This window comes from Globicephala melas, chromosome 1 (assembly GCF_963455315.2).
Source record: "Globicephala melas chromosome 1, mGloMel1.2, whole genome shotgun sequence".
Taxonomy (NCBI): Eukaryota; Metazoa; Chordata; class Mammalia; order Artiodactyla; family Delphinidae; genus Globicephala; species Globicephala melas.
Window position 1 is genome coordinate 23,747,747 of NC_083314.1, and position 22,635 is coordinate 23,770,381.

At 33.1% G+C, this 22,635-nt stretch overlaps 1 protein-coding gene across 19 annotated transcripts in view; it reads right to left on the reverse strand.

Annotated features, from left to right (window-relative positions):
- The window catches only part of CDC42BPA (CDC42 binding protein kinase alpha), a 325,266-nt gene that overhangs the window by 31,625 nt on the left and 271,006 nt on the right, over positions 1-22,635 (reverse strand). For 7 of the 19 annotated variants that reach the window (XM_060304871.2, XM_060304496.2, XM_060304736.2 and 4 more), the window contains 5 exons: positions 19,606-19,644; positions 12,477-12,581; positions 8,525-8,608; positions 2,925-3,030; positions 333-469 (listed from right to left, as the gene is read on the reverse strand). In XM_060304871.2, the coding sequence (XP_060160854.1) occupies positions 333-469; positions 2,925-3,030; positions 8,525-8,608; positions 12,477-12,581; positions 19,606-19,644 (471 nt within the window). The remainder of the gene's footprint in view (positions 1-332; positions 470-2,924; positions 3,031-8,524; positions 8,609-12,476; positions 12,582-19,605; positions 19,645-22,635) is intronic. The other 12 variants (XM_030868499.3, XM_030868495.3, XM_030868489.3 and 9 more) reach the window with 5 other exon arrangements.

The following is a 22,635-nucleotide window of genomic DNA, read 5'->3' on the forward strand; positions in this document are numbered from 1 at the left end:
TCAAGATGACAAGTAAGATTATGTCTTGACAATATCTCATACTTCATAAGCATATGCCACCTATCCAGCAAGATGAAGAGCCAGACTCCTTTATGGAGATTTCAACATCTGTTCATTATAATACAGACACAGTACAGAAAATTTTGAGACATTTTGGAATTTATTCTGAGCAAAAGCTAGGTTTTTGTTTTCAGACCATTACTCTGAATGAAGTAAAACTGTCAGATGAATTTTATTCACCTAATTTTCTGTCAAGGACTGTGTTTGTAAGGTGACTTTCTTTAATTCATTAATAAGCCTTAAAAATCTAAACCCAACCTAATCGTACTTACCCTGACATGCCCTTCATATGCTGTTCCTATTCCTTTCTGTGGATCTATACCCAGGGGACCTTTTGTCTGTTCAGGAGGAACTGGACAAGCAGTTGGAGCTTTGTTTACACAAGTTATGTGACATGAAAATCCACACACTTTTGGAGGGAAAAAAAGAAACAGTGTTCAATAAAAATTCATTTTGACAAAGAGAAAATTCACTGAGCACTCATTACATGCAAAGTGCCATGTTAAATGAATGCTTACCTCTGATTTTATTTTAAACAACTTGACAATATTTTTGTCATTTGGGGAGTTGATTCATTTGCTCACCACTAAGAATTTCAGTGAGAAATAGTAAATACTTTTTTATTACTGTAATATGTAATATTACTGTTCTGTGTTAACACTAGTGATCAAAATGAGAAGCAAATAGATGGAAAAAAAAAATCTAACCTTGCAAATAAAACAGCTGTTTTAAACTGAATTCTTAAAAGAGTAGTTTCTGGAGTTTTCTTTAACTCTTCATCTCACTGCAATTTGGTATCTGACCTGAAATCTCTCTTGCGGGAGTCACTGATGGATGTTAAATTACCTGACATCTTTTCAATATCTGGCAAATTTTACCAATCCCTCTTTTTGAAATTTAAATTGTTCAATGATTAAGAAGGTACAATTTAAATTTTAGGAGTTACTGATATTATTGTATATAGGTAAATTACTACTAAGATAATAATAGTAGTTAACTTTACTGAGTGTTTTTAATTTTTTCTGTAATAATCTAAGAGAGGTAAGATCATCCTCATTTACGTATGACTGGCCCTGGGTCACAGAACTTGTTAAGTGGCATTGCTGGGATTCAAACCCAGGCAGTCTTGCTCAGAGCCTGCATATGTAACTACCAACAGTATTGCCATGATACCTCTTGATACTTAAATGATGAACCTGAGATTCTAAGACAAAATGATAAATAAAAATAAACTCTCTTCCACTGAGACTTGGTTGGTTGAGAATTAAAGGTTAAAGTATTTAAAACAAACAAGCTTGTTGGGAGAGGTTACAGACTAAGAATATCTATTTAGACAATTCCTACTCTCAGGGGGATCCTGGAGAATATCTGGGAAGGAATAAAAAAGGAACTGAAGGGATACCGTCATGGGAACATACACATGGGAAAATGGATTGTATATCACAAATGGATATAAAACCAGCAGAGGCAAGAGGGACTAGTACTGACTGTCAAAAACGATTCATCTTCTGTAAGACAACTCATTCACTTCTAAGTAGAGTGTCTAACAAGTTACAATTTGCTTTAATAAGCAAAAATCTCTCTTCCAAGGGGCAATGGAAACAATAAGGTAATTGTCCAATACTGGATCTAATTTCAACCAAGAAGAATTAAAATGACAGGAATCTTTAGAGGTTATAACCACATTATACAACATTTATGAAAGCCTGAGCATAGTCCAATGTGTCCCCACAGCTTTATAGGGTAGGCTGGTAGGCTGCAAAGAGTCAGTCTGAAGAAAAGACCGGCCCAATTTCATGGCAGGAGACCCTTAGAAGGGAAGAGAATTGGGAAGATCTCAAACATTCCTACTATGGAACCGCAAATGATTCTGATTCATAAAAAATGACAAGGGACCTAAAGCCAAGCAGCTGCCAGGATTCTTTCTGATAAACAGATTAAAAAGTCACATTTATAAGTACTGGCTAAGTTGCACAATGAGACAAGGCAAATTCTCTCCGTTGGGCTCAGACACACCTCCCTAGTCAATGATAGAGGCTATTCCTTCTCAGATTACTTTGTTATCTTTACCTTTTACCTCCCCTTAACTATGTTTCCCAAGGCTCTGTCCTCATACTTGTTCTCTTTTCACTCTACATGTGTTTCCTGGAAAACATCATTCATATTCATCACTTCACACATTCATAACTCTCAAATCTCTACTTTTAAAGCCTGCCCATTTCCTTTTGCTCTAAACCCATGCATCTAAGAGACTAGTTAAGATAATGCAATCAGGATCTTCCACTTGGCTTGTGAGAACTAGCCGAACATAGAACCCTGACCCCCAGTGCCTAGAAGCACAGAGCAGGCATTCTGCGAGCATGTGATGGATGGATCAATGAATGGTAGGGAAAAACCTCTGCTACTAACACTTGGAATAAAATATCTTTTGAGGCATAGTAGCTGACATTTAATATTTGTGAAAAGATACTTCATTGTCTACTTATTAATAATAATTTCTCTAATAAACTAAACAAGAGTAAAATTAAATGAATAGATTCAAGAATAACTTTCACATATTTTGTCATACAGGTTAATGGGTTTTGGGGACCACAAATTCTCCTGAATGATGAAACAAAGATGAATGAAACATATTTAAATATAGCTCCCCTAGAAAATGTTTCTAGGGACCATCTGTCTAGTTTCCAATATTCAACAGACTTTAGCAAGGTGTTCAGTTTATTATCCAAAGAAAAGCAAATGATTAAGTCAAATAAATAAACATTTATATACTTTTTAAAGAGAATAAAGCTATTTGATTACAGTTTAGGGAGTAAATGTCAGGACATTAAATTAGTCACATTTTCTTACCATTTAATTCTTACCTTCACAGGAACAGCCTTGTCTTATCAAGCCCACCATCAAGGAGGTACACTGATGACATTTGGTAGGAGTAGTAAAAGATTTGACAAAAAACTGATGAGTCTTGCGCTGCAAAACAAATTGATAAAAACATACACATCGTTCATTTAAAGGACTTCCATAATATGAATCTCTGTGAACCACACCAGCTGCTAGAATGTTTTCTAATTAGGTGTAGAATGAATTCTTTTCATTTCTCACCATATCTTTCTATAATTAATGCTCTTTAAATATTTTTATTAGGCAATATTGAGCTGGATTATGCTAAAAATAATATAAGAAGTTAAATGATAATCAATTGCTCTTGAATGCCATTTGAAAAGTTATAAAATAAACTAGCAATTTTTGCTCATGAATTTTGAATTCAGGATTTTTGTAAGTTCTTTGGCAATGCATTAGGTGAAATTTTGCATATTTATACCTATACAAATAAAGAAATTTAATATGCTTTTATACCTTCTTACGAAGAACAAACAGTAATTTAAAATTCTTGGCCCTACTAAAAATCATGTATTTGATTTTCTGGGACCACGAACAAGTAACATGCTTAACAAATATGTTTCCTCCCTTGGAAGCAGGCAGTATTACACTTGAGCAGATATAAATACACATATATTATTCCAGAGACAGACTGAAAACCCAGTAGTTAAAGTTCTTCTCTAAGTCTCTGCTGATCTGTATGGTGGTACACCAATGTACATTTCAGCTCTCTAGAACACTTCTTTCCTCTCCAAATGAACTCTTAGCATGTTTTAATAATAAATGAATTACAGCCACTGTTCTATCACTCTGCTGTGTGAACCTAGGAACAAATTACTTAACTCCTCTGTGTCTCACTTTCTTTATTCTATAAAATAGAATCAGTAATAATATCTACTTCATGGGGTGGTTAAATGAGCATTAATATAAACAAAGCCTTTTGAACAGTGCTGGCACAGAGTAAGCATTCAAAACATATTTACATATGTGTGTTATAAACATATTTATAAAACATATTCTGAAAACAAATTTGGCTAATTATTTCTTTTTTATATGTGTGATTGGTTTAAACTAGTAAAAACTTTATCCTGTATTCCAGTAACATGTGAATACTGATGGAAAACAGTTTTAAAGTAGTACTATTTCAGCTGAAATTTACCATATTAACAAAAAACTAAAGAGAATATTCAAAGCTTTAAAATTTAAGTTAAAAATAAATTTTGCTCTTCTCAACTGGGATATATTTACCTACCACAAAAGAAATTTTTAAAAAAATCAAGCGTAGAAAAGTAGATCATCTTTTTATATTAGGGTCCTGGAATGGAATGAGATCCTCAAACTTAGAGCAGTCATGAGCTCTGGTCCAACCTCAAACCATTCTATCTAGAAGTTCCTCAGGACCTTTGGTCAGTTGCAAAGCAGCACTGGGATCTGACTTTATTCTAAGTAGAGGACAGACTATCTTTCTACTGGCTCTATAATTGCTGTGTGTGGACTGAGCAACAACCAAGGTGCAGACATTGCGCCAGTACTTCTCAACCATCTCATTTAATGGAGACAATGCCTCTGAGAAGATAGGTATTATTTCTTCACATAGATGAAGAAACTGAAACTCAGAGAGATTAAATAAATTAGTCATGAATAGACAGTTATTGGTAGAGTTAAAATTCAAGCCCGGATCTGATTCTGCCATCTTTCAGAGTTTGATAATTTAAAAACATGTAACTGAAAAATACGATCCTAAAAAAAACCCCCACCAGACTGCATAAGACACAGTTAGGTCAAGACTAGAGGCCTCCGTGCCTGTGATAAAAATACCTGATTTGTTAACATCACATAAAATTTTGCTCAACATTTCTCCTGTATACTAATTTTTACTCTTAGTTTTTTTAACTTTCAGGAACTATGAGAGTAAATTTTCTAGTGCTAACTTTTTCAATTGTTCAAAATACATTAATGCAATAATGCAAAATTTGTTACTGATTGGTTCTAAAGGCTTCTATTACAATGAAAGAATTAGTCAATGGCTCAAGGTAAGTAACTGTTGTTTTTCTTCTTCTAAAAGATAAGAAGACATGTCTGAAATGACAGTAATAAAATAACCATGCCCATGACAAATTTAATAGTATTACATCACAATATCTAAAAATTGCTTATAAAACATATCTATTATATACTTTTTCCCCAGAGATCTGCTCAGGATGTCATAATTTTAACTAAGTATGCAATAGTAGGAAAGATAAACAATGTTTTACCAAAGCATTGATTTTAAATGATCAACTGGCAGGTGCTGGTTAAATTGTAGGAGGTGGGCGTGATTCACTACTGAAGATTAAATGGTCCATGTTTTACTAATCCCAACTAAGAACAGTATAATACGTAACATAATTAACATGATTCTGAGAGCATCAAACTTCAGGCAACACACAATAGGTTTTTGGTTTTATTTCTTTTTGGTGCGGAGCAGGCGGGGGAAGATGAATAGTAACAAAAAGATAGGTGAATTCAGCCCTAGGGTCTAGACCACTTGGCTTCTGGATCTTTCTAAGATCCCCTTTCTTGTCTCCTGGTCAATACCTGATTTCTAATACTTCCACAAAAGGTAGCTGGAGGAGGAGAAAAAAATTTCTAGTAAAAGAGGCATTAAGCCTAAAGCATGAACTCAAATTAATTTTAGATTATGTGATAATTTGGAGTAAAATGAGAATTAACTATAATCTCGAAATTTAAAGAAGTGGATAGAAAGAAGGGTTCTTTTCTATTCCAATTTTGCCAGTGTTGCAGACTTCAAGCTACTCAGTGGAGGAGGTAAAATACTTTTAATGAAAGATGTGAGAACAAAGTAGAACCAACCCTTTTTGAAAACTTACAAATCAGTAGTTGTACATAATTAGGATTCTACACTATAAATGACAAGGAGTCTTTATCTCAAGCAAACCTTTATTAAAGGTTTTTTTTAAATAACCTTTTTCCCTTTTAAACACTTTTACTTTGAGAAAACTATAGATTCAATCCTTCATCTTTTAAAAAACATGAAGTAAATCTTATTTTATTTTTGGGGGAGGAACAACAGGTGTACATAATTGAGTTAATATTCAGTCCATGAAATATTATTACCAGAGCTTCATGGAGGCCCCTCTAATTTTATTTGACCTTATTTATTTATTAAACTGGACCCCTATCTTAAACCAGTTATAAAAATCAACTCAAAATGGAGTAAGGATTGAACATGGACCTGAGTCCATAAAACTCCTAGAAAAGAGCATAAGGACTAAGATCCTTGACATTGGTCTTGTATTTGGCCTTATTTTATTTTTAATTCATCCTTGATGATCTACTCCCCATCCTTCCCCATGAAATCTGTCACCCAATCTAAGGTGATCTACACAGGTCCTTGGATATGTACACAGCCTTATGAATTAGATATTTTTGAGTGTTGCTAATTTATATAAATGTGATTTTGTTACACATCAACCATATTTTACCTATCTTTCTTCTATTTCCAACTCCCTGTTACCATATGCAGCACTAAGCATCTCTGTCATTTTGCCTAATGGATCTGCATAAAAATTTTTCTGAAGGAATGAGATTGCTGGGTTATGTGGTATATGTCTATTCCAGTAGCCAGGTTGTTCTCCAGAATGGTTGTACCTGTTTAAAATTCCACCAGCTGTGTGTGAAGCTGCGTGTTTCTTCACATCCTTGATGCTACCTTACTTAATTTTTGACAATCTGGTGAGTATAAAGTAGTATTAATTTAAAAATTATTAAATTACTTTAATTTTTAATTTCACCAATTATAAATAAGGTTGGACATTTCTTCACATGCTTGCTGACCATTAGGATTTCCTTTTATGGGAATTACTCATATTATTTGCCAGATTTTCAACTGGATTTCTAATCTTCTTCACATGCAGTTACAGAAGTTTCTTATATACCGTGTTCTAGAAATGAATCCCTTACTGGTGTTAAACACTGCAAATATCCTCTCCTAGTCTGTCATCACTTATTAACCACCTACTAACAATGTTTTCAATGTACAAAGATCTTTAATTTTAATGTAGTAATGTCCATCAATGTTTTCACCTTATGATTGTGATTTGCGATCTTATTTTCATTAACTAGTCACAAAGAAATTCCACATTTTCTCCTATGTATGTATGTTTAACTTTTAAAATCAAATTAATACATGTATATAGTTTTAAGAGTAAATAGTATCACAATCCTTATAACAAAAACAGAGGAACCCCTTTGCCCCAAGTCGTCCTTCCTAGGGGCAATTTCCTTTAACCCTGTTAGCTATTTACTTCTAACAGCAGAACGGATTTTAGGGTTCCGAGTTCTTTTCTTTCAACACTCTGAACATACTTCTTGTCTTCTTGCATCTCATTGCTGTTGAGAAGACCAATATCAATTTGACTTCTGTTTAGATAATCTGCTTTCTCTTTGCAAGTTTTTAGAATTTTCTCTTGATCTATGATATCCTTAAATTTTGCTATAATGTGTGCAAGTGTGAATGTTTTCTTACCTCCTCTTTTTAGCACATAATAATGTATTTCAGTATGAGGATTTCACCTTTATTTCTGGGAAATATTAGGTCATTATTTCTTTAAGTATTTCCATCTCTCTATTTTTTCTTTTCTTTTGAAAGTCCAACTATATAGATAGACACTATTTCTGTCTTATAGCTTAACTTTCATATTTTCCACCTCATCTTCCATCTCACAACTTGTTTTCCTGCTACATCCAGTTTGCTCATTCTGCTATTAAGGCCAGTTACTTAACTTCATTATTTCAGCAGTTATATTTTCAGGTCAAGCACCTGGAAATTATTTTTCTTTATAAGTACCTTATCCTGACCCATGTTCCCAACTTACTTCCTTTCTTACCTCTTTGAACATACTTATTATGCTTATTTTAAATTCATGCTCTGTCTAGCCTCAAAATTTTATCTAGCATAGATAATTCAGTTTGTTGCTTTCTTTTATACCAGTTATACTTTGGTATATTTTATTAGTTTTTCAGATGCATCAATCTGTCTCTAATTCTGGGGCTTACCCGAAGTTCATGTTCGGGGGATGGAGAGTTCCAATTTCTAGAATTCCTTTGTAGGAGCTTGAGATAAGCAACTAAATCTTCATGTTCTACCATATACAATACTTTGGACATGGTCATGTTGAATGGAATGAAAAAAAAATGATCTGAATTTTTCTCTAAACATTTCTCTTTCTAAGTGTTTTATTAAGCTCAATTTTAGATTCTTCCACAAGTGGCCTCAACTTAATGCCTTCCTTACAGTACATACTCCAAGCACTACTCCTTGCTGTAACAGACTTCAAAACATTGAATTTAAGAAGATGGAAGTTAAAACAAAACAAAATTTGCATGTTTGTCCTACCTTTCTTAGTGGTGATTATTTCCACTCATACAGAATTTATTCTCTTTCCCAGCTTTTATGTTTATAATTTTGAGGAATCTAATAGTAAAAATCATGGCACATACAAAAAGCAGAAGAAATCCATTCTCCTTCTTTCCTTTTTTTTTTTTTCCCACAACATACAATGCTTATCACTAGATTGAATACCTTAGGTGGAAAGCCAGTTGAACCAGGGCATCCCTTTTTCTTTAAGGTTGGTGTGTGAACTGGAAGTGGAGTATAGTCTACAGTCTGAATCCAGGGGAAAAGAGGAAATAAATGTCATAAAACAGTTCATCTATTTCAAACATCACTAAAAATAAAAGTAAACACAGCCAAACAAAACAGCAATAAGGAAAAATTATCTCAATGAAGCTAAATTCTTAGTGTTGATAATTTAAATTTCTGCCTGCAATATCTACAAATAAAATATTTGTTCAATTTATAAAAATTATTTCAGTCTGGAAATTTAAAAATAAATAACTTGTAAAAGAGAATCTACAGAAGAACACAAGAAAGTCATAGCATGTAGCCTACATAAAATTTAGGATATTAATTTTCAAGTTCAACTGAAAATGCCATATTAATTGTATAAAGTATCTTAAAGAGTTTTAAAGCAAGATTTATAATCAAAATATTTAGAAGATTCTTTTAACTCCTTTGACTTCTATATACAGGATGCACATTACATATATGGAATACAATTCTGTGGATTTGTGTGTATGTGTGTAGAGAGAAAGAGCGAGAGAGCGCATGCGAGATAAAGAGATTGACTGATTGATGGATTGATTGATTAGTGGAATTTTTTTGAAGAAAGTAATTTCTAAAAAGGGAGTTAGATTGTTTAATATTACTGGAATTCAGAACTGACAGAAATTTAATTACTTGCCATATCTTTATTTTATGGCATATTACTGTAAGATATTTCTTTGAATGAAAGGAACCAGCGCTTTTACTGGATGTTATTGTGGAAAAAAGAGGCATCACTTATTAGCAAAGTGTAAAAAAAATATATGAAGAATGACTTCCTTTTAGGATGCTAAGCAAGCAAGCAAGCAAGAGGGAAAAGCTAGCTTTGTGTAAAGTTACAGAATATTCTAAAATATTAAGAGAAAAATGGATGGTCCCTCTTTGCCTTTGTTACTATATAACCTCCAAAAGCCAAATATTTTACACACATGATAGCCTTAAAATGGAATTTAGATGGGCTTCTCAGAGTTTTCAACTTAACTATGAGTTTAGTTCTAATTTAAATTTAATTTACTTTTAAATAGCTTGAAAAATGTATTAAACCCAATTTATAATTTAACATTTAAAAAAATAAATATGAAATAAAAGAGATGGATACAAAACCTTTATGAAAGTTAATAAAGAACAATTCATAGGAAACAAAATTGTCACTAGAATTTACATAGAAAGTCCAAGAGAAGTTTTTAGAATTAAAAGGGGTGAAGTAGGGGTGCTGAATCCAAGATCATCATAATTCACAAAGACCAGCAATGCCTAATTTAGAAAACATATTTTAAAGAGATCCCATCCACCATAGCAATAAAAATTTAAGGTTCCCAGGAACAAATCTAACAAGCAATTTGGAGTACCTTCGGGAAGAAAATAATGAAACTTTATTGAAGGATATAAAAAATATCTAAATAATGTTCATAGATGGAAAGGCCCAATATCACAAAGAGATCAGTTCTCCTCAGATAATCTATAAATTCAAATCCAATCAAAAGCTTTACATGGAACCTAGAAGCTGAACCGAAAAATCATATGTAAAAACTAAAGAGTCAAGAAGTAAAGGAAGAAGAACAAGGTATGTGGGAGTGGCTGATCATACCAGGTATCAGGAATTATTTTAAGGCTACAATAATTAAGACAATGTGATGTTGGTACAGGAATAGACAAAAAGAACAATGAAAGAGAACAGAGAATCCCAGACAGAAAGAACAATGAAAGAGAATAGAGAATCCCCAAACAGACCCATTTATATAAAGCAGAGATAGATTTACAAATCAATGGGGGAAATACAGGAGAGTTGGTGGTTCATACAAGAAAAACATTAGAACTCCATTTCTCATAATACATAACAACAAATTTTAGTTTGATTAAAGTCCTAAACATGTAAAAGCAAAATTTAAAAACTTTCAGAAGAAAATATGGAAGAAAATCTTTATAACTGCTGCATAGGGAAGAACTGTTTTAAAAAGACATAAAAAGCAGAAGTCATAAGAGACTGACAAATATGACTACTTTAAAATAAAAACTGTTGCAAGACAAAAAGATACGACAAAGAAAATTTTAAAATAAGCCACAGACTGGAAGAAAATATTTGCAATGCATATAGCCAGCTAGGAATTAGTACCCAGAATATATAAAGAACAATTACAGAACAAGTGGAAAAATAATTCAATAGAACAACAGACAAAAAGACATGAACAGGCAAATCATCAATGGTCAATAAACATATAAAAAGATGTTGAATAACACTTGAAATCAGAGAAATGCAAATTAAAACAAAAATGCCACTCTATACCCATCAAATAGACAAAAGTTAATGTCTGACAGTACCAAGGGCTGGAAGGATGTGGGGAAATAGGGAATTCACTCACACACACACTGCTGGTGGGAGTGAAAACGGGTCCAATCACTGTGGAAAATAATCTGACAAGATCTAGTTAAAGCTGAAAATGCATATTCCACACAACCCAATAATTCCACTTCTAGGTATATATGCTGAACAAACTCTGCACATTTGCAAAAGCAGATAGCTATTAGGATGTTCACTTCAGCAACGACTGTAATAACAAAAAACTGGAAACAACCTAAATATCCAACAACAGGAGAATGGATAAATAGTTGTGGTATATTCATACAATGAAATATTATGCAACAGTTATAATGAATGAACTAAGTAGACATGTATCTGTATAAGATGCAGATAACCTTTGTGTAAAATTTAAATATACAACAAACACTATTATGTATTGTTTATGGATACAAATGAAATAAACATGTAAAAGTAAGGAAGAAAGGGAGTATGCCAATTTTACGGTATTTAGATATGTCTGGAAAAGGAGAGGGGGAATGGTATAGGGAAGGTTATTTCAACTGTCAGGAATATTTTCTTTCTTTTTAATACAAATTTTGGGGCAAAATGTTCATATATGTTAAATCTATGGTTATGTGGGTATTTATAATATTATTTTCTGTATGCTTTAAGTATTTTAACATTAAAATAAAAATGCATAAACTCAAAATATTAAAACAATGAAAATCTAAAATCAGAGGGTATCATCAACTTAACCAAGCAGTCTATCACAGGGTTGGAAAAAACCAAGTCAGAATCTGACTACAACTCAAACTTCACTTCAGACAGCTTTCAAAATGGGACTATCTGCTTCTATTGTAAAACTAGACACAGCTCTGTCTGATGACCAAATGGGAAACAAGGGAGCCATGTCAGAATTGTAAAGCTTGAGTAACCAGAACTGCATCTGAGGCAGGATAGCATTAACTGATGACTAATACATCCTCTGACTTGTTGAGAAAGGTGGTCAGTTGGCTGTTTTAAACCATTTACTTACATAAGGTGCAAACACAACACTGTTTTCGCACTATAAAAAGGCATGATTTAAATATTAAAAGGTTGGATGCCTATTGCTGATTAACAGAATAAACTATTCAGCTGCCAGCAGTGGCAATTTTCAGTTCTATTTATGAAGTAACAGTTATGTCATATCTTATTAGATTGATCAGAAGAATTAAAGTATGAGAATGGCACCTGACACTGCCATGTGTCCACAGAGTTTTTATCTGATAATTCCAAAATTCATACAACTCTGTCCTCTGTTCTATATAGCTCTCTACTTAAGATAAAGACTACTTTAAAATTAAATAAAATTTCTGTCTATTTTGGGTTGAAGTTGGGGGGACCATTTTTTACTTCAGTTTTATAATCCTATCTATATTATCAGTCAAATGTAATGATCTTCAATATACTGTGACTTATTACACAATACATTTGATTAAAAGAAGAGAGTCAGATTTCACTTGTTTTTGCAAGTCCCTCTTTCCTGACACAAGTGAAAAGTTGGGGAGCAAGACTGCTCCAGTGAGGCACCTTAACTGGCTCAGCTTCACTAGATGTGGAAGGAGATGTGGACCTTGACTGGATGTAAAACTTGACGTTCGGATTCCGTACATATGTGTTCTCAACGGGATCAGTCTAGGAAAATAAGTCAGGAAAAACAAAAACCCAAGAAATCACTTTTAAACAATGTGAAGCTCTTAGTAAATTTCTGTAAGGCATGACCATGATAACATTCTTGAGAAAGGAGAATAACAAACGTTAGTTTGAATATTCACATTAGGGATGTGTCATTATACAAAAACATAACCACTAGCTTTAAACAAAGGTCAAGATAACAGTAGTTAACAAAATGCTCCAATCTTCACCACTGATCTCTTACTTCGAGCTACTGTATGTTTTTCACTTGTATTCCACAAAATAAATCATACATGTGAAATAAATGCAGAGTACTTAATAGAAATATGTACTGCAAATTACAAATAAGTTTGTCCTTGATAAGAATGAAATTTGGTCCTCTACGAGGCATTAGTTGAAAGTAAAAGAAACAAACCTATCAGCTTTGTCACTAAATTAAATTCTCTTTTTATTTTGCAGCAGTAGAAATACTGGCACTTATACTCAGTCGCACCCTTCTAACCAAGTATTTTTAGAAACTGAAGATGCTTCGGGTTAAAATTTAACATAAAAGATCCTATGGAACACACCGATCAATGATATATATTCAGTTTGGCAATTTTCAAAATTACCAGGATTGGGTTTTTTAAATGAAAGGCAATGAAGACAACTTGGGAAGGTTAGAGAATTTGTTTCAAATACGTTGTGCAGCAAGAACAATGCTTAGGTCAGCATTTATTGTAAATCAGCATTTACTGATTTACAAATCAATAAAAAGAGTAATCAGCTTAAGGATTTTAAACATGTACTAAAAAGGTTTTTAAAAAAATTTTTCTCTATTATTATTATGGTTACTATTTTAGGGACTGGCTAGTGGGCTGGCAAATACTGGAGTAGCCCTCTGGTGGTGCCCACCTGTGGCCTCCCTTGGTGGTGGGCATGGGCAGGTATTCTGGCAAACTGCAAGGCAAGACTTTGGTGGGACCGGCTAAGATGGCCGGCAGCCAGGCCTTAAACCTTTAGCTACTGGATTCGGGAGAAACGGGGAGAGGAAGGATCTCAGTAAGGGCATCTAGGGGACCTGGAGTAGCAGCTATGTACTAACAGCTAGAAGAGTATTTCATATTTTAAAAACTGAACCACTGAACCGACGCATCCCAGCTGTATGTCAGCTCTGTGTGTGTGATGTGGATAATTTCATAAAACTAGTATGCCTTATGAGGTGGGAGAGCCAGGCCTGGATCTCATCTCTTGACTCCAAATTCAGTACTCTTTTTTGTTGTACCAAGGCAACTCCACAGTAGAGACAGTCAAAGTAATTTAGTGATCATGGAGACTGACAATGAACTTTGCTCAGGAACAGGAGAGTAAAAGAAAGAAGAAAATGGGATTCCGGTCAAATTTTACCTAGTTCACAATTTTACTGGGGGACAGCCATGGAGAAGGTTATCAGTTCAAATTGTTAATCTGAAATATGACCCTAGGTCGGGAATAAGGCAAAATGTCTTTTATTTTCTAAAAATCTACTTCTGGTTTCCCTAAGTTTATATAAATTGCAAGCTGAATAAAAAGTACATGGGGGAGTAGGTTCGATTAAAATGGAATTCATAAGCAATACTAATACATTTTACACTAATAAGAATTTTAAAACTGACTCAAATAATTAAGAGTTAATGATCTCATAAAGTTTTAAAGAAGTGTCCAAATAGAGGATTTGCTACTTGTAAAAAAACTGGATTATTTTAAGAAAATTTAATGTTCTGACCTGTCACACAAAAGCCTTTAGCCCACAGATTAATTAAAAGACATAAAATCAGAAGTTCCTGTGTGAAGGATAGTGCTGTGTTTAAAAAAGGTGATAATGAGAATTCAGAAACAATTTGGTTCCATTTTACTTGAAGCAGATTTTAAAATAAGACAGTGATTCTCAACTTTCTGAGAGGAGCAAATTTAATATAGCAAATATAGTGGCTTTGTACCTCTGGGTCCAATTACTTTAAAAATTCTTCAAAAATGAGAAAGGCAAGACATTGCTGCTCCCAATAGTACTGGCTGAAATTTTAAAGCAGGCTTGCTCTTTGTGCCGTATGGACACATACTGACAGAAGTTCAACACACTGTTTTATATACTTTCCTGTGCTGAAATTAGAATATACCACCTTAAGCCATTTTGCCAATATGTGCTCTAAAGGGGGGTTCACATCATGAAAACCGTCAAACCTAAAAATCAAGTTGATCATTAAAACATTTACTAGCATGTTTCATGACCCTATGAAAATGTGACATTATGACAGTTTGATATTGGCAAAGAAAAAAAGCACTATCACAGTTTAATCTGTGATTACACAAATCAGTGACTCTTAAGGAATGACTGAGGCCTTTAGCACATACCTCTTAGCCCTTCTGAAGAATTACTGGCATTATAAATCTTTTTCTCCTAAAAAATTTTTACTCATCAATAAAATGAAAGAAAGCAACAGAAATGAGAACAGATTTTAAAATGATTTTCTTAGCTGAAGGAGATTAAGACTGGCTTTTCAGAAGTGGAAAACATTTAAATGTTAAAAATAACCCATCCTAATTATAGTAAAATAGAGTAATGAAAATTTCCACACTAGCTTTCTGGAGCTTTATGCTCCTAAAGTAAAATTAATTCCAGAGATTAAACAAAATCAAGACAGTTTTGTTGAACAAAATTCAAAGTAAGAAATATTGAAATAACATTTTGAGATGGCATTAACTGACCTTATTAAAGAGTTGAACTATGCCATTTACAATGATGCTGTGATTTCAAAAATACCATGCATGTGTAAGTGAAGCTTAAAAATTACCACTTTATTTTCCAAGTGTGTTTCTCATAAAGACAAGGACACAAAAGTTTGGTAAAGATGAATAAACTCATGGTAAAAAAGTCTTGACTATCAAACTTTAAAAAAACTTCCCAGGTCTTTTAAAAGACTCTAGTAGAAGCTAATAGCTAATTAGATTAATAGATTTTAATATTTCATTTCCTTTCTGGATTACTACCAGTATAAACAATATCTCAAAAGAGGTTACCAGTAACAAGAAAAATACAATATCACTTACATATTCTCTTCATCAAAGTGTTAACCCCAACACGACTATGGTTTTCAAGATGTTATTAATTTTATCTATAATTACATGCTTACCAATGCGTTTATAATTAATTTGTAATTCCAGTTACTAAAAAGCAATTAATTTTACTAAACTTTCAGAATACTCAATGACTATGTGCCAGGATTTACAGATACCCTAAAATTAATTTTAATAATTAACTGGCAATGATTCAGATATAAAAATGACAGCAAAGCAATTGATTAATAGTATATTAGTTACTTTTACCTTTGAAACAAATATAATCACTAATATTATATTAAAGCCAAGGAAGTTAAAAATTCTTTGTATTATAAAAAAATTACAGCATTAAATGTACGCAATGACTTGAATTAATAATGCAGGAAAAGCTAATAAATGTGATATACATCAATAGCAGAGATATCTTAATTCATAATTGGGTTTATGATTATAGAAAGAATAATAAAATAGGGAAAATAATAAGGAACAATAGCTAATATTAATTGGACAGTATATTTTGACATAATCCAAAGGAAGGTCTTGGAAACAAATCTTAACTGAATAGTATAAGCAATTCACTCAATATTTATAAGCTGCCGTCTACTGAGAAAAATAAGAAACCTCTTCATGTAAATGTGATTTTTTTCTGTTTTTTGATTAACTGATTCTTTTTCTAAGTAAACATACTTTAAGGAGTTATTCCGATGAATAGGTATTAGAAACATCTACTCTAATGTCAGTTTTACTTACTGCTCTACTGCTTGGGAAAAAAAAAGCAGAAAAACTGAATCTCAGTGTATTGTCCATAATGCATAACACTGTCATGTAAAAAGTCCATAATGTTTCCTGAATCTATTAGGACTTCTCTAATGAATAAACCGCGAAATGTATTTTTAGAGCAGTATGGTATTATAAAATAGAAAAGTTTTTTTCCACCGTGGCTCACATCTGATTTTCAGATGACCCACTGATCAAGAATTTCTCAAATTACGCAATATGGCCTTCTTATAAATAACAAAAGGATCAAAAACTACTTATCTTGAACATGTATCAATGGGTATTTTCTACTCCAAAAATAATTATAGATTTGAACAAGTACAAATAGCAAAACATTCATATAAGAAACCTGGTTTTAAAATAAAAAGATACCAACACTTGATACGAATTTGATATAGATTAAAAAATAGCTTACATCTAACATGTTGTTTTATACTGGTAAATAAAAAAGTCTAAGTTAACAGAAAAAATCCAGTTTTCATCAATTTTCTTTATCCTGTAGCTGGGAGTATTTTAGAAACAAAGTGGCAGGTAATCCAATTTTTTAATATTCAGAAACACTTTATAACTCAAGCTTTTAGTGATATAGTTATTTCTGTTAATTGTTCTTTTGATTAAAAAACAATATTGGACATTGTCTATGTCATTTGGACAACAGTAAATATATTTTATCGTTCTAAAACAAATATTAAATTACTGAAGTTATGACTAGTAAATGTAATCTTACTAGTTACAAATAATATAACTTGTTTCTCTTTATGAAAATTTCTCCTTAAGTTATTTTCAATTTATTGATTTGAATATCTACTCTGGAGAATTTACACATGTTCTAAGAAAACACAAAAGAAAGTCCAGCCACATGTTAGCTATTTACAATTTCTGCTTTAAATTCTGAAGGAATAATCTAATAGATACTCAGTGTTTCTCACTATTAATGAAAACACTATGAACCTTTCCAAAACCATCTGTATTCAGACATTAATAATGACATTAATAACAAATCTTTCTTACACTATGATTAATTAAATAACGCCACTTAAAAACAGCATTATTTAAATTGTAAATGAGGTTTTAGAACACATGGGAAATACAAATATATACCTCATTTATATGATATTTCATTCAGAGAATTTTAAATTTATGAAAGTATTGTACATTTCTTGTCTAAAAACACAGTATGTAACATAAAATTGTATGCCACTGTTAGATTCAAGGCCACTGTCAGGAATGGTAACTATTTGTGTCCTGCTGTTTTCATGGATGTTCCCAGGTACTATTAAAGTTCCTCACTATTCTATGTTTCTATTTAACTGTTGAATAATTGGTAATTCTTCTGTCATCTCCCTCACAGACATTACCACTTTTAAGTGGCTGACTTCTTATCTGTCAAATAATAAAGGAAAATTTAAAGGAAGCCTGGAAAGCAAATGACCAAGCCTATCACATCTGCATTTAAAAAAATCATATGTAATTATAAGTCATTAGGCTCTGGTTAAGTGTGACTTATTTATATCCTATAGAATAAAAATGTAGACTAAATAGCAGGGGTCTTATAACAGCTATTTCCCTCAACAATTTTTCCTATTTAAAGACTCACAGAAATGTTCTGGGTGGTCAAAGCCCCTAGAAGTCTACAAGGTAAGAGACATAACTAATCTATGATAAATTTAACCAGAAAAACAAAATCTCTCTGAATGATAAATTTGTTGAAAAGCAAACAGATAAAAATGTAGTCAATCCACAGGCTAATGATTTGAACCTAATATAACTGGGCACACAACATCTTGGTTTTCCCTTCTAGAGGTTATATGATACCAATGAACATATATTCAGATCGGATAAATCCAAATACCCAATGGTTTTAAGTCTCTACAAATGTCAAAATAATCAATAAGTCAGTCGACCAGAAATCTTTTCATAAACTTCATTAATTAATGAGATATCAGTTGAAGTCGAAGTTCTACTGGCCATACCACTGGTATCTGAAACCGCTTATTCATTGTTAAACAGTAGTTTGAAAACATGTGCTATATTTGGGTTAATCGTGTTCATTTTACAATCAACCCTCCATCACACCAGAAAGATAAGAGTACAGGAAGCAGTGGGTCACTCTGTTGCTTACCATGCCTTCCATAAACCAGATAATTCCCTGATTTAGAACTTTCCCAGTCTGAAATTCTGGATTTAAGGTGTTGATCAATACCAACGATCATGAAGCCGACAAGGAGAAATTTTAAATTTGCATCCATCACAGATTTTCCTTTTTAATGGTGTTATTTACATTGCATATAAATACCAGAGCAAACGGTGTCAGCTAGCTTCTCAACTAGTGAGTTTGAAGGTGTGTATATTGGTGTTCGGGTGGAGGCTGCTTTACAAAAATTTGAGACCTTTTCGCAAACAGATTCCCCACTCTGGGCACATCAGAATCTTGCAGGATAGAGGTAGAGAGGTAGTGTCTGGCCCATTTCAGATTGAGAAACACTGAACTAGCCTTAGCATAGGAAGATGTTTATAGCTTGTTATCAATACATGTATAAAGAATGCTAAAATTTTTTTTAAATCTTGGAAATATCTTAGAATATAAATGATTTATTACCAACATCATTGCCTCAAAACTCTAAATACAAGATATTTGGGAATATAACTTAGAGCTACATTAAAAAAATCTATCAAAGGTTTCTCCAGAACTGATTTACATAAAATTATAATCAGTAAGATCTATACCTTATCCCAAATCTTTTTTGAATTTTGCATAATATGACTTATCAAGTTTTCTTTCTACGTAATTAAAATGTCTAAGAATCTCCACATAATTGCTAACATCAGATTATTTAGAAACTCATTTACTTTGTATGTGACCAATTTAGAAAGCATACTTTAGGATCACTCTTTTACCCAATCAAAATAAAAAAGATACCTTATAATTTTAGTAGTTTGGTTACAGAAATTTATATGAACATTCCTAAAGCTTTGCGGCCAAAGCCAAAAAAGAAAAAAAAAAAAGTACAGAAAAGCAGAGTAGCAATAGCAGGAGCAGCAGCACAAAGCATGCAATAAATGTAATAATACACCACAAAAACATCAGCATGTACTGCAACCACAGGCAAAAAGGATAAGAGCTAGGGGTAGAGGGCATCGGGTTGGGCTCACAAGTGCAATAGTCTCTTACACGTCTGCCTTTGCTAGCTGGAGTACAGGATGGAGAGCGCTTCAACAAAGAAAGGAGAATACTACGTTACAAATATTTACACACATGACTCTCAATGACTAATACTGTATTAACAGACAAAGTATATAAACATACATATAAAGACACATTTTTGATAGGTTGAAAGTACATGTATTTTCAGGAAAAACTGGAAGACAGGAGAGTAAAGAAACAGTTCCTCAGGCTAGGTCTAAGAGTGGTAATAAAGTTTTCATTGGACCTTGCACAGTCACCCACCAAATAATGCTCCATCAAGCTATGGCCAGTTTCTTGTCTGGAAAGGTTGGTAGTGGCAACTTGAAATGGGAGCACAGAAAGGTCTAAATAACTCTGATTTAGTGCTAGTAAGCATGTAACAAAATATTTAATTAACTAGTCTTGCTTCAGACATTTATCTACCAAATTCTTGCTCTTTTCAAAGATGACTCTTTTCAATGATAAGAGCTAAATGAGGCCTGCAGAACTACTGATGTTCAATTAAAACAAAAAGTTACTTCAACAATATTGTCCATCCTCACTAGGCATTAGGCTTAATCAAAAGAGGGACCTTCACCTTTCTGACATTAAAGAATTAAGTAATTCAGAAAAAGTAACAATGAGTAATTATATAGAAATATTTTTCAAGTTTTTGAAATTTGTGATGCTCAAGTAATAGAGTTTTACAAATATATACCACCTCTACTCAGGCAATTTCCTATATTCAGTTGAACCTGACATTTACTGAGTGTTTACAATATGTCAGGTACTTAAAAGATAAAGAGGGTATGGCAGTTCACAGACTGGTGGGGGAGACATCATGCCATCAACAATGTGACAAATGCTATAATAAGGGCATGTACGAAGTTTGTATGGGAACCTGGAGGAGGGATGCACAAGATTTTTGGGGGGACCTAGAGGAGGGAATTTATAACCTGAGTCTATAGGAGTTACAGAAGATTTCAGAGAAAACCTCAAGGATAAGAAATATCACCCAAGATGATCAGTTTTACTTGTACAATAGCTCTGACAAGATTGGTACACCGGAACTATTATTTCTTTCTGTAGGAAACTGGGATGGAAGGTGACTTAAACACTGTGTCCCAAAGAGTTAATAAGCAAACCAGGATTAGAAAGTCTGCAGATTTCTCAACAGGTTCTTCTTAGTCCAGTGAGTCTTCCGTTACGGTGGAGGCTAAAGTCTCAGGTTCAAACCTGGTTATATTCCTTCAGTGATTAATAGGAAGTATCTATCTCCCTCCACACTCCCCCAAACCAAACAACCAAACATTAAATAACTCAACCCTCAACCCTTCCTCTAACATTTAATCTCTCCCTTCTCTTCCTTAATAATGATAATAGCTAATCTTTATCATGGGTAAAATATATACACATACTTTTCAAAGTACTTTGCATATATTAACTTTTTTAATCCTCATAGAAGGATTAATATAAGGTAGGTATTATGATCCCAGTTTTAAACATGAAGAAAACAGATTAACTTGCAACAGGTCACAAAACTGGTAAGTGGTAGAGCTAGGATTCAAACCTTCTCAGTCAGACTTCTGTCAGAAGTCAGACTATCACTGTCGCTACTGCCTAGCCTCTCAATTCACTTCTCAGTACTGTACAATTTGGCTTCTGCTTTGATCGCCCTAATGAAATGCTGATAGGATCAGTATCTCCTGTATGTCTTACAGTACCAGATATCTCCGGCTGTACCTGAGGCTGCTGACCTCTTAAAACTCTGTATTCCCTTAGTTTTCGTGAAACGACACTTTGCTGAGTCATCCCCTGTGACCACTGCCCCTCCTTCTCTTACGTGGAGTCCTATGCCTCCACAACCTTCTCAATGTGAGAGATCCCAGGTCTCTGTTCTGACTTACTACTTTTCTCTTGCTACAATCTCTCCCTGGGAGATCTCAATCTACTTTCAACTATGTTGATCATTCCCAAATTTCTACTGCTAGTTCACTCCTTTTCCTTAACCTTCTGACTCATCTAGAAAACTATCTGCTGGACATTTCCACATGGATGTCCCTCAGGCACCTCAAACTTAACTTGTCACCTTTCTCCTCTGTTAAGGTTTTTAATAATTATTACATATAGGACCGATTAAATCTAAGCTCCATAATATCTCCTTTATATTCCCATGATATGCAGTCCGCATCTTTTATTATTGTACTTCTCCCATTGGTGTTGTAATTATTTAGATGTTTGTCTTTTCCATCAGACTCAGATCCTTAAGGGCCGGAAATACTGTATTATGCTTAGCATAAAGCTTGTAAATTTTAAAATTCTTCGTAAATATTGAATGAATCCTTCTGAAATTCTACAATATTTAACCTAAATATTTCTTATGGCATTTACCATTTTCTACTTCACATAATACATTAACTGTGTATTTTTTTCTAATAATAAGATAAGCATTTTGAGGTCTACTTCTAAGTCTGATTTATCTTAGCATCTACCACTGTGCACAGCAGAGTACCACACATGTAAAAAGTGGTAAAACACAGAGAAACCCTTAGTTGTTGGCTATCCATACTCCTAAAGTCTAGAGTATGTTAAACCATGAGAAACAGCATGAATAGCTCAAAATAAACTATATTTCCACTATACCAAAAACAAGTCAGAATGTCTCTCAAAATTCTCTTTGCATAGGAAGGACAACAAGTTTTCTAAGCTGGCATTTAGTATCACTAAGCTAAGAGTGATACTAAATCACCATTGCAATAATGTTCTTCTCCAGGTGGCTACCTAGAAATCAGACCATTTTTATATTTTCAATAGAAAAGAGCAAATTACACTTTCCTGATGGTGTAATTAGAGGAAAACACACACACTCTTATACATACCCACACATACCACGGTTTTCTATAAACACTGAAACTGATCTCATAGCAAGCACTGGAAACCAGTACATTTTCTTAATATGCAATCATATAACTTTTTGTCTTAATTTTTTTTCATATACCTTTTTATATCTAGGTCTATAAATTCCCACCAGAACTT